Source organism: Cervus elaphus, chromosome 24 (genome assembly GCF_910594005.1).
Source record: "Cervus elaphus chromosome 24, mCerEla1.1, whole genome shotgun sequence".
Taxonomy (NCBI): Eukaryota; Metazoa; Chordata; class Mammalia; order Artiodactyla; family Cervidae; genus Cervus; species Cervus elaphus.
The window spans coordinates 37,018,856-37,030,877 of NC_057838.1; the positions used below are offsets into that span (position 1 = coordinate 37,018,856).

The 12,022-nt window shown below is 36.8% G+C and overlaps 1 protein-coding gene across 1 annotated transcript in view; it reads right to left on the minus strand.

The window, feature by feature from the left end:
• The window catches only part of CNTN6 (contactin 6), a 319,063-nt gene that overhangs the window by 172,921 nt on the left and 134,120 nt on the right, over positions 1-12,022 (minus strand). The window contains 2 exon segments of the mRNA XM_043886787.1: positions 2,571-2,746; positions 9,065-9,191. Of these exon segments, the coding sequence (XP_043742722.1) occupies positions 2,571-2,746; positions 9,065-9,191 (303 nt within the window).

Consider the following 12,022-nt stretch of genomic DNA (forward strand, 5'->3'; position numbering starts at 1 on the left):
TCCAAATGAAAACATAAATTTTTTTCCTTAATTTTAAATATTTTTCTTTTTCTTTTTTTAGCAAATAGAGTTTATGTTTTAACTTACAAAAACTTTTAGTTACACATTTTTAAAGCAGAAAAAAAGTAAAAAAATAATTTGGAAATTAAAAATACAAATTTTTCATTTAAAAAGGGGAACAAAGAGAAGGAAATACATGGCCATATAAAGCACAGTGCATTAACTTTCTTCATAGGTATTCAGTTATTTTCAAGAAGGGATAGAATCCATATCTCTGGAGAAACACCAGGTTTAGCAAATAAATATGCTCTATGGGATTTCCTTTACAGAAAATCAAATTTGTTAAATTTATTTTTATGCAATCTGACCATATATATCCCCGAGGATCATCTTCTATTCAAGTGAAAAAAAAATATTATTTTGGCAGAGTCATTCAAAGTCTGTGGAGCAATTGTTTACTTCTGTAAAATAAGTCTTCATTAATATTTTGCTCGCTATTGTTTTTCCAAGTGATGGTCTTAGCTGAAATGTAGAAATCAAGTATTGTGATTATCTTTACCCTAAGTTTCAAATGGGGCTTCCCTGCTGGTTCAGACAGTAAAGAATCCACCTGCAATGCAGGAGACCTGAGTTCAATCCCTAGGTTGGGAACAGCCACCAGCATTTGTTTATATTCCACTTAGACCTGTAAAATTTTGCATTATCCTTTGTTTTCTGAAGATATAAATACATTCAGATACACTTAGCAATGTTTCTGTATGTGTATACATGTGTGTATGTGTGTATATAGAGGACCACATACATTTATGTACATGTGTGTATATTTATAATCACACGCACATATATACACACATACTTATATACATATGTGTTTATTTCTGAGTATATTTATATACATATTCAGAAACAAGGCCATTCACAGAATGGTTAACATAGGGGAGCTTTGTGTGGAGCAAGGTATCTTTGGAACACAAGACTTGCAATGAGAAACAGACCTAACTATTAATTTATATATCTGGTGGTGGTGGTGGTAGTTTGGTTGCTAAGTTGTGTCCGACTCTTGTGACACCATGTAGTGTGCGCTGCTAGACTCCTCTGTCCATGGGCTCTCCTAGGAAAGAATACTGGAATGGGTTGCCATTTCCTACTCCAAATTTATATATCTACTGATGATTAAAGTAGTTCTGTTAGGGGAAGCTCACTGATTGAAACCACCCACCCTGGCCAGACACCATAGTAACCATTTGCATAACTTGTTTTATGACAAGAGGTCCTGGTAAGGAACAGGGAACTAATAAGCCTCCACCAACTGGAAGAGTTTGGGAAGGGTCAAAATGAGACACCACATGTCCGACCACCTCCCAGAATCCTTCTCTCTGGCATTCATCTTGGCTGAACAAGGCATGCACCACCGGGAAGGACTCTTGAGTTAGAATGACTGGCTAAAGACAACCTGGAAACTAATCCCATCACCATAAAACCCAAGACTACAAGCCATGTGGCAGAGCTGTTCTCCCGGGTTCCCTTACCCTCCTGCTCTCCACCCGGGTGCCCTTTCCCAGTAAAACCTCTTGCTTTGTCAGCACATGTGTCTCCTCGGACAATTCATTTCCGAGTGTTAGACAAGAGCCCAGTTTCGGGCCCTAGAAGGGGTCCTCCTTCATAGAACAGCTCTACAAGGTGGGCTTTGGATGTATATTTTATTCTGTAAATTTCAAAATAGTTACTTTTTCAAAATAGCAGAAGCATAGACCTATTCATCAGGGTCCCAAAGAGTAGCTTCTCACTCTTTGGCCCCTGGTACATCCTCTGAGGAGGGCGTGAGTGGGAGTCGCATGGCAGAGGGGGTATAAAGGGAAAGATGTAAGGCTTCTGCTTCATCCACATCAACAAATGTAATTACTTTCAAACAAGGCTTTCCCTGGATCCAATATGAAACATTTCAGTCCCTGGAAACACTATAAGGAGCAGTATGTCTATTGTTCATCTGCTAATGTCCCCAAATGTCACCAAGGTAATTATTTGGATGACATTTATGTGACGCAGTTGGACATTGTTACAGTTAATATAAAGTCTGCCTTTGGCAACCACTTTATTTCCACCTGCATCAAACTGTAGATGCATGATCACTTTTCCTGGGGGAATGCTTGCCTCCCCCCAAAAAACATCTTTGCTTGCTTTTATTCTTGTGCCCTTCACATTAATGCCCAATGCAAAAGAAGAAGGAAAAGATTATATATATATATCTGAATCTTTATATGATATAAAGATTTATCAGATATAAATCTTTATCTGAATATGTATATCTAGAACTTTCAGAGACGTTTCTAAATATAATTCACAAACTACAATAATACTGATATTTCCTGCTTTTTTTTTTTTTGAAACATTCAACTATTCCCAGGAGTCTGAATTCACAAAATGCACACTGTTAAAACTTTTTACCTCCATAAATTCATATTTGCTCTCAAAGAGCATGTGATTGGCAAAGTTGGCTTTTTTCTACCATGGTTAAAATAAGAATATATTTTCAGAAACACAAAGATTATAGATTTTTCCCACAAACTTACATGCAAATTGGAGCTTTGCCTTCTGACTCAGAATTGTTCCCAGAGAATTGGTGGCCAGGCACTGGTACGTGCCAATATCTTGATCTGTGCGAGGGCTGCTGATTGCCAAACTGCCTCCATCCAACCTGTAGTGATAGCTCATGGTAAAATCAATATCTGCGCCATTTTGCTTCCACCTTCAAAGGAAAAAAAAAAATCAAATTATGCCTCCAGTAAGCAGAGTTGACCACTATTGGTTTAAACAACATACATTTGCAATTTCTGAGACTGTTAAAATAAAACAAAACAAAACAAAACAAAACAAAAAAAAATAAATAAAACAAAACATGGTTACATGTGGACACATCCTACCAGTTTCACTGAAGATAATTGTCTTCGTGAGCTCCATAATATCAATAACTAGATTATTTGAAAGAACTAATACTCTTGACAAATTACAAACTTTCACCAAAACCTGTACAAGAAGGCAACAGAACTCTTGACATAAGAAATAAAAAGTAGACATTCAGTCAATAACCCTGGCCATCCTATTCCTTTAACAACTTTTGAAATAATATATACCATACCTGAACACCCACAACTGATACTGCAAAATTGAATGTCAAAAATGATTTAGACATGAAGTCCAAGAAGAATATATTAGAATGGCACAAATAAAGCCAGCAAAGATTTTACAATGCCAATTTGAGGTTGATAACAAAACAAAAATAACCTACTTTAGAACATGATTGTCTCTGATAGTTTCTTACTTGGAAAATTAATCATGCTGAAAATATTTCAACAGTACTTAGAAATGCCAAACTAAAATTATACTTTAACAAAACAAATGCAGATTGAGAAGTTTTCATTTTAGGCTGTAAAAAATTGCTCGGCTTACCTAGTAGTCAACAACCTTTTAGAACATTAATTAAGTATCAGAAAATCCTAACAGTTATATTTATTTTCAAAGAAGTATTAGATGATTTAGAAATTACGTTTTATCATTTTAAGATGAATTAATACCCATTTGTTATCTTTAATGGACCCACTTTGCCCAGCTTGCAACCCATTACTTCCAACAAAATAGACATTTTGAAATAAGAATATTACATATTCAAACATATACATTTTTAGGGCACTAGCTTTGAGTAGTAATATAAACCATTTAAGAAAAGAGATATATTTTAAAATATTGAGTTAAGATAATCAGTCAGAAAAACGAGTGAATGGCCTCTTCCTGTGAAATAAAGACAGTTTGTAAATATTGTTTTTTTAGGGTTTATGCGAGCTCTGCAGATTCTTCCCTTCATGCTAAGGTCATATTAAAAATAGTTTTGTGCGGGTAGCTAATTGTAAGAAAGGAATGACATTTTATAGAATTATTCGAAATGTCATTGACTTTTTTAGAATTCTGAAACATCCCATAGAAAAAGTCTGGCAAATATCTACAACAGTAGAAGAGAAATTTCCACCCTGTTAAAGATGAGAAATGATGGATATCAAATCATCCAGAGGACTTGAACCAACTCTTGTCACTTTTAAATTACTTAGCCAATTCTTGTGCCCCTCAACTTCTTTTTAATAAAAGGAAGCTGAAAGACAACAGTCAAAAACGGTACATTTCATTTGCCTGAACTATCTGCCAATTTTTTTTCCTTGAGAAATTTATTCGGTTTCTAGTTCTCAATATTAGAAGAAGAAAATGGAGAAAACTATTATTTTTTTAGGCCTGTCTGAAGCCTAGAATATTCTCCTTGCCAGTGCTATAATACTGTCTTTCATAATTTGTTTACAGGGCATGGTCTTTGAACCTTTGTGTTCCCTTGCTTTTTCAATGCAAAGGATATACCACACTTAGTTTGCCAGCTCTCTTTAATTTTGAAATCAATCACTAAAATAACTGCTGTCATCATTACATGCTCCTAATTAAGCTCAGTAATTGTTTTTCAACACAAATTCAAAGTTGTTGGCTTAGCTGCAGCAAATGAATTTTTCACACTCTCCCCATAATCATTCTAATCACTATGGTACAATGATTATTAAACTGTGCATATAGATCAGGGGTTCAACTCATGGTGTGGGCTTTGTTCTAATTAATATGTTCAAATAAATTGAGAAATAGTATTAATGAATTCAGGTGATTGTCATACAAGTGTTACTGATAGAATTCCATGCCCAGGAGAATTATCTCACGATGCAAACTAGGAAATATGCTATAGAAGATTATTTTAAGCATCTGCCTTAATACCATATTAATTCCATGAAACATAATGGATTTGAACTAAAATCTTGACCTTTTTTCTGGGGAACATCCTTTACTATTAAATAGTTAAGCCCTGTGTCAAGAATATAATGGCTGGGGCTACAGTTGTTTGCTAGTCCATGATAATGTATGTGTGTGTGAGAGAGTGTTTTTTCAAAACTGAGGCTTGCTTTAGAGCTACATGGAGTGCTGTTTCTGGACCCATTCCTAGACTTATAAAGAAGTCCAAAATCGAAACTTTTAACATCTCTCTGGGTGATTGTAATGTGCACTAAATTTAGTTCCATTGACCTCATAGAAAGAGTCCTAGACCTAGATTTGATATTCCTTTGTTGTGTATGCTTAGCCAGGTCATTTCTCCAAAAGTCATATCCATCAATTATAACGTTTGCACAATAAAAATATCCTGCTTTGTCACAGGAAGTTGTTAGTAGATCAAGGGAGGAAATGAATAAAAAGAATAGTAGGGCAGAGTAACACCCTTTGTGATTTTTACGCACAGGCCTAGAGCTTCTCCAAACTTAAGAATGTCTTTGTGACTGGAGTAGATTAAATCACAGAAAGGAAGCTTCTCCAGTGACCAGATTCAGAGGACACGTGGTGGAAATTCTCTATAACATTCAAAGAACTTTTTCTGACAGAGTGTATCCTATGTAAAAATAATTTATGTGTGTGTTGCTTCATTTCCCCAAATAAAATATATATTCTGAGCTCTGGAACTAAGCTCATCACTATATCCTTAACTTATTAAGTATAAGCAATCCTACCCAAGTACTATTTTTGGGTAACCCATTTTCCTTCCTTTAACAAAGCTGCATGGTTAGACATTAATTTTCATGTGTTTCCTAGTCTTTGAAAGAATAGAAAGTGGTCTCTTCCACTGGAAAACTTTGCCTAACATCTTTATCTTGTCTTCACTGATATTCTGTCCATCAGTGTATTGACTCCAACTGAAAGTGACTTTAGACAAGTTACTTTTAAACTGTTTCCAAAGTTCTGCTTTCAATATTGCTTATTTTCTCTTATGAGACTTCATTTTCTAAAGGGAATTTACTAAAAGGAATAAAAAACGCCTTAAAATCAACCACATCCTCACTTTGTGGATGAAGGATACAACGATAGGAGAAAGACATGATTATTCCAGGGTTATATATGTAAAGATAGAGCTGTGACTAGAAATGATAACTCTTGGTTCTAAGCCAAGGGGTTTTTAGTATGGCTTCACACTATACCCAAAGTAACATCAATGTTAAACTCTGAGTCATAGAGTGTCCATCTGTTTCACACACACACACACACACACACACACACACACTCAGACACACAATCTAAAATGAATACAGTCATGAGGATTTTTTTAAAATAAATTTTAAGTTCAAAAGGGCCATATTAAAACTAAAATTCACATTTTGTTGCTAATGTGCCTTGTCTGAAATACCTCTGCCCTTTGCTTTATTGTCAAGAAAACTGGGACTCAGTCTGACATTTAAGCATTAAAAACTTTTTTTCTTTCCTCATTGTCTTTTAAAAGCATCTTGAGTATTTTATACCATGATAGGAGAAATAAGCTAAACCTGGTTAAGGGGAATGGAAATAAAAAGTTAATTGCCTGTCTTTAGCCTCCTTATTTATAAGTGTTACAACAGAAGCCATTTCACAACATTGGAATTTGCAATCTCTTCATTCAGTATAGGTCTTCACAGGTAATATTAGCAAATTGTTGTGAGACCCACTGTATTATATCTTTCCATGTGTTATAAGTCAATAGAAATTTTTGTATAAGTACATGGCTAATCGACGATCTGTCTTATTAACAACAGTTTCTTGTTGTATAGGGACTTACATGTTTTTCCCCTTATCTAATAACCTCTATTAATCTTTAGCAGCAATCAAATTAGTTCTCAAAAATAAAGTTGCAACTTGAAGTATTAGGTGATCCCAAGAATATGTTAGTCACATTTTTGTATATTTAACCAAGTTTTAAGGTAAAGAACACAGCTTTTTACTTAAGGAAAACAAACCAACAACCATGAACTAGATGGACCAATTTATAAACTAAGTAATCTTCATCTGCCAGATGGACTTCATTGGTTGAGGTGTTCTAAAGATAGAAAAGCCTTAATAAAACCTAAATAATAAGACATAGTTTTCAGTTCTTCTGTTGTAAAAAATAATACTGAAGTTGTTTTGACAGAGATAAGAGACACAAGATAGAAAGTTGTCTTTAACCTTGTATATTTAAGTCATTTAGCTAGTTAATCTAGATAATTGCAAGATCAAACTAATTATGTATATAAATATATTTTTAATGGAACATATAAATCAGGAAAAGCCAGTGTTTTTTTTTTTGTTTGTTTGTTTGTTTTTTACCAAAATGGACTGAATTTGTTGTTTTTTGTGTGTGATGATTTGCAATACAGGAGACGTAAGAGTTGTAGGTTCAATCCCTGGATCGGGAAGATCCCCTGGAGGAGGACATGGCAATCCACTCCTGTATTCTTGCCTGGAGAATCCCATGGACAGAGGAACCTGGTGGGCTACACAGTCCATGGGGTCACAAAGAGCTGGACACAATTGAAATGACTTAGCACGCATGCACGCACTAAAAATTAAGACTTAAAAAAAAATGCTTTTAAATCCCAAAGCCACAATAGTCATTTTAATATTATTCTACTTTTTCTATATTCACACTGCATATGCAATTCTTACCAACACAATATCTTTAAGATTAACACAAGTATAATGCATATATGCATATATTTTTGTATTTGTGAAATCCACCCACAATGTGAATCAGATTCTGCCTGTACTGTAATATTCTAAGAACAGAAACACTGCAGACCTTTCTTCCTTATTATTTCAGAGGTAATATGTGAGGAACAATATATATTTTTCTAGTTGCCCAGAAGAAAAATTGCTTTTCTGCCTTAGATGGTCCATAGCTGTCTTCAACATATTTTTCTAAAACCAATTCTTTTTGGGTGATGGGATGTGTCAGTGGAGTCACAGAAATTGGTCTGATAAAAAAAGTTTCAATCTGGATTAATTCATTTTAGAGAAACATGTTCATAGTTGTGGTATATGGGGCAACTGAGGCAGTAGCCGCATATTGTGGGGAAGGGAGTACAAAATGAACTTGTGCTTTACAACCTCTTTCAAATTGGGGAAACAAATCTTTTCCTGTCCTTTCTCTTATTTTTTTTTCTCTTCCTGTATTCCTTCCTTCCCTCCCTCCTTCCTTCATTCTTTTTTCCTCCCTTCCCTTCTTTCCTTTATCTTTCATTCCTTTTCAATTCTCAGTGTCACATGGCACTGCATAGACCCAATCTCAAGAATGACTGCTCTAAGCAAATCTAACCAGTAAGTTATAAAAGCGGTTGCTGGAGGATGAGGATGGGATGATTATCACTTGGCAGGTGGCATGAGGTGATACTTTAGGGTACCAAAAATGTCTGTCTTCATTTGAGTGGCGGGCACACAGCTGTATGTGCTGTGCTGAGTCGCTCAGTCGTGTCCGACACTTTGTGACCTCATGGACTGCAGCCCGCTAGGCTCCTCTGTCCATGGACATTCTCTAGGCAAGAATACTGGAGTGGGTTGCCATGCCCTTCTCCAACACAGCTGTATACCTATGTAAAAATTCATTGAGCTGTACACTTCAAATTAGGTCAGTTTATGGAGAAGGCAACGGCACCCCCAGTACTCTTGCCTGGAAAATCCCATGGATGGAGGAGCCTGGTAGACTGCAGTCCATGGGGTCGCTAAGAGTCAGACACGACTGAGCGACTTCACTTTCACTTTTCACTCTCACGCATTGGAGAAGGAAATGGCAACCCATTCCAGTGTTCTTGCCTGGAGAATCCCAGGGACGGGGGAGCCCGGTGGGCTGCCATCTATGGGGTCGCACAGAGTCGGACACGACTAAAGTGACTTGGCAGCAGCATGGTGTGTATGGGCTTCCCTGGCAGCTCAGTGGTAAAGAATCCACCTACCAATGCAAGAGACATGGGTTTAACCCCTGGGTCGGGAAGATCCCCTGGATTAGGAAATGGCAACCCACTCCAGTATCCTTGCCTGGTAAATCCTATGGACAGGGGAGCCTGGTGGACTACTATAGAGGAGTCCATGGATTCCCAAGAGTTGGACACAACTTAGCCACTAAGCAATAACAACAATAAATTATGTGTATACTTTACCCCGAAGACAAAGAAAAAAACAAAAAGCAGCATGGTGCTCAGAAGTAGAAATTTACCTATAATGGGGTGATGGGTAACCATTAGCAGCACAATTCAGAATTATTTCTGATTTTGACAAATCCAAAGGAAAAATAGCATCTTCTGGTTCCTGGGTAAAAATAGGAGGGCTCAAGCCAACATCACCTGGAAAAAGAAAAGAAAAATTACACCACGTGGAAAATGCTTGACCTTGTTTTGAATGCAAACAGTGTTAGACATCAAGTAAATAGATAATTTTAAAAATATTTCATCTTGAAACAATCTCAAACATGTGGAAAGTTTCAAGAATGGTTTAAAGAATTTTCTTCCTATACCATTTAAGAGTAGCTTTGCAAACATGCCACATTATCCTAAATGAATTAGTTTCTATTTTTTATAAAGGACACAATAAAATGATCAAAATCATGGAATTGACATTGTTTCAATGCTACTATCTAACTATCAGTCCCCTTTCTCTGTTTTTCTTGATAAAATTCTTTATAGCAAAAAGATCCAGCAGAGAATCATAGATTTCATTTATTGTTTTTTCTTTTTAGTCTCCTTGAAGGTATTAATTGAACACCTTCTGTTTTCACTTGATTTTCCTCACCTGGTAATTTCTAAAATTACAAGGCACTGATTTGGTTAGGCTTCACTCAATTTAGGCTTGTCTAAGGGACAACAGGATAGGGGTCCTCATAGAAGCTGTATGCTGAAAATATGGGTAATAAAAAGGGTCTATAAAGATTTTTTTGTTTGCTTAAAGATAATTAAAGCAGTGTAAAAACTGGCTCTTGTTTTTAAAAATTATCACCATGAAAAGAAAACACTCCCCACCATCCAGAGTATACCGATCACATTGTCTTGTCTTCCTGTCCCTCCATTCCCCTCCCGCAAAGAGTGTTCCACTGTGTCTGCTGTTTAATTGTAATTAGATTCAGGAATGTTATGTGCTTCAGATCGAATCCTATCAGATGGTGCAGGACTTCTGTTTGTCTCATTTCTGCTGAAGTTAACTTTGATCACTGGTTAAGGTACTGCCTGTGAGACCTCCCCACTATGAAATTACCTCCCCCTCCCCTTATAATTAGTAAGCATTTTGTGGTTACGGACTTTGAGACAATGTAAATGTACTGTTCCTTATTGAGAATTTAATTTTTATTTATATATTTCTATCAGTATGATCTACTCTTTCACTGTGAATCCATAGGTTCTTATTTTATTAAATAAGGAATTTTTGTATTAAATAAAGTAAGTTATTTATTATTGCATAAAGGAACTTATAATTCATGACTATTTTCATACCCAAAGTTTCACTGATTTGGCCAGCAGGAGCCTATTCAAACTGGTTTCTTCATCTCTTTGACATGTGCCTGTCATTCTTTGTTCTCTTCCTTACTTTCTGGTACTAGAAAGTGTTTCAGAATCATCTTATAATTTTCCTGTTCCAGTCATCAAAGTTGCCTTTTTTTCCTAAGAAAATTTCATTCTTTTTATTAGAGAATGGTATATGGAAACCATAATCTGGATACTAAGTGTACTCATTGAGGTGTTTTTGCTCTAAGGGCCTTTCAATATGTGCATGTGTGGGTGTGTGTATGTGTGTGTGTGTAGGTTTTATATATTATATGTATATGAATGCATGTAAGTATGTATATGTGTACTTTTACATACATGAATTGTTGTTTAGTTGCTAAGTCATGTCAGACTCTTTTGCAGCCTCATGGACTGTAGCCTGCCAGGCTCCTCTGTCCATGGGATTTCCCAGGCAAGAGTAATGGTGTGGGTTTGGGTTGCCATGTCCTTCACCAGGGGATCTTCCCGAACCAGGGATCAACTCTATGTTTCTTGCATTGACAGGTAGATGCTTTACCACTGAGCCACCAGGGAAGCCCATACACATGCACATATATACATATAGATGGATAGATAGATAGATGCGCCTGTGTATGTATTGAGAGTCTGTGGTGATTCATAGTGGGTTTGCTCTAGGTTTGTTTGTTTGTTTTTTTCTTGTCTATATTTTTAACTTCCTATTCCAGCCGTGAGAACCCTAGTTTTCACTATTCTCAATGTATTTATGCATTTGTTCACTCTCTCTATATGTAACAACCGCCCGTTACTGTCACCAGCTTCTCCCCTTTATGGAGCTCCTCCTCACTCTGTACAGATTGTGATACCTGCTGCAAGTTTTACTCCCATCCCTGCTCTGACACCCCTTGTTGAGCTGTCTCTTGCCTCCTTACCTCACTCAGGTTCTGACCCTGTGCAGGGTCTCTTTCCTGTGTGGATGCTCTCTTTCATTACACTTGACCTCTGATACTGTGCGCGTGGTCATATTCCAAAGTGGATAACTTTCACATCCTTGTGTAGGATCTAACACCTCGCACTGGACTGTCCTTTCGTTGTGGGGATTCAGTCTGTCCTTTGCTTGACTCCAGTACCAGATCGCAGGTTTCTACTTTTACCACCCCGTCTTGGCAATGGGACCCTCTTCAGGCTTCTCAGACTCTGATATTTATTGTTAGACCAGCCCACTAAGGGTGTGCCCTTGTCACCTTACTTGGGCTCTGCCACTCCACAGGGCCACTCCCACACTACCCCTTTGCCCTGCATGCCTGCCTATCTCACTCCTCTCAGTATCTAACATATGGGCTGTTACGGTGCTCATCTTCCACATTCATGTGGATGCTCAGATTACCTGTCTCCACTTCAGGACATTTGCACTGAATTGTTAAGAAAGAAAAGTATGTGGGAAAGGGAGAGGAAGAGTTCAGTACTCATGGGTTAAGAGAAATTCTGTGTTTTTTTAAATGTGCAAATGAACACATAAAGCAAAAATATCATCATATTAAGATTTACTTTAAGGCCATCCAGTCCAGAACTCTACTAGTTGTACTTGAGAGTCATGTAGGAGCATGCTCATTTCCTCTGATACCTACTGCAGCTCACGATAATCTCAAATTTGGTAGATATTTTAAAGACCATTCAGGTCA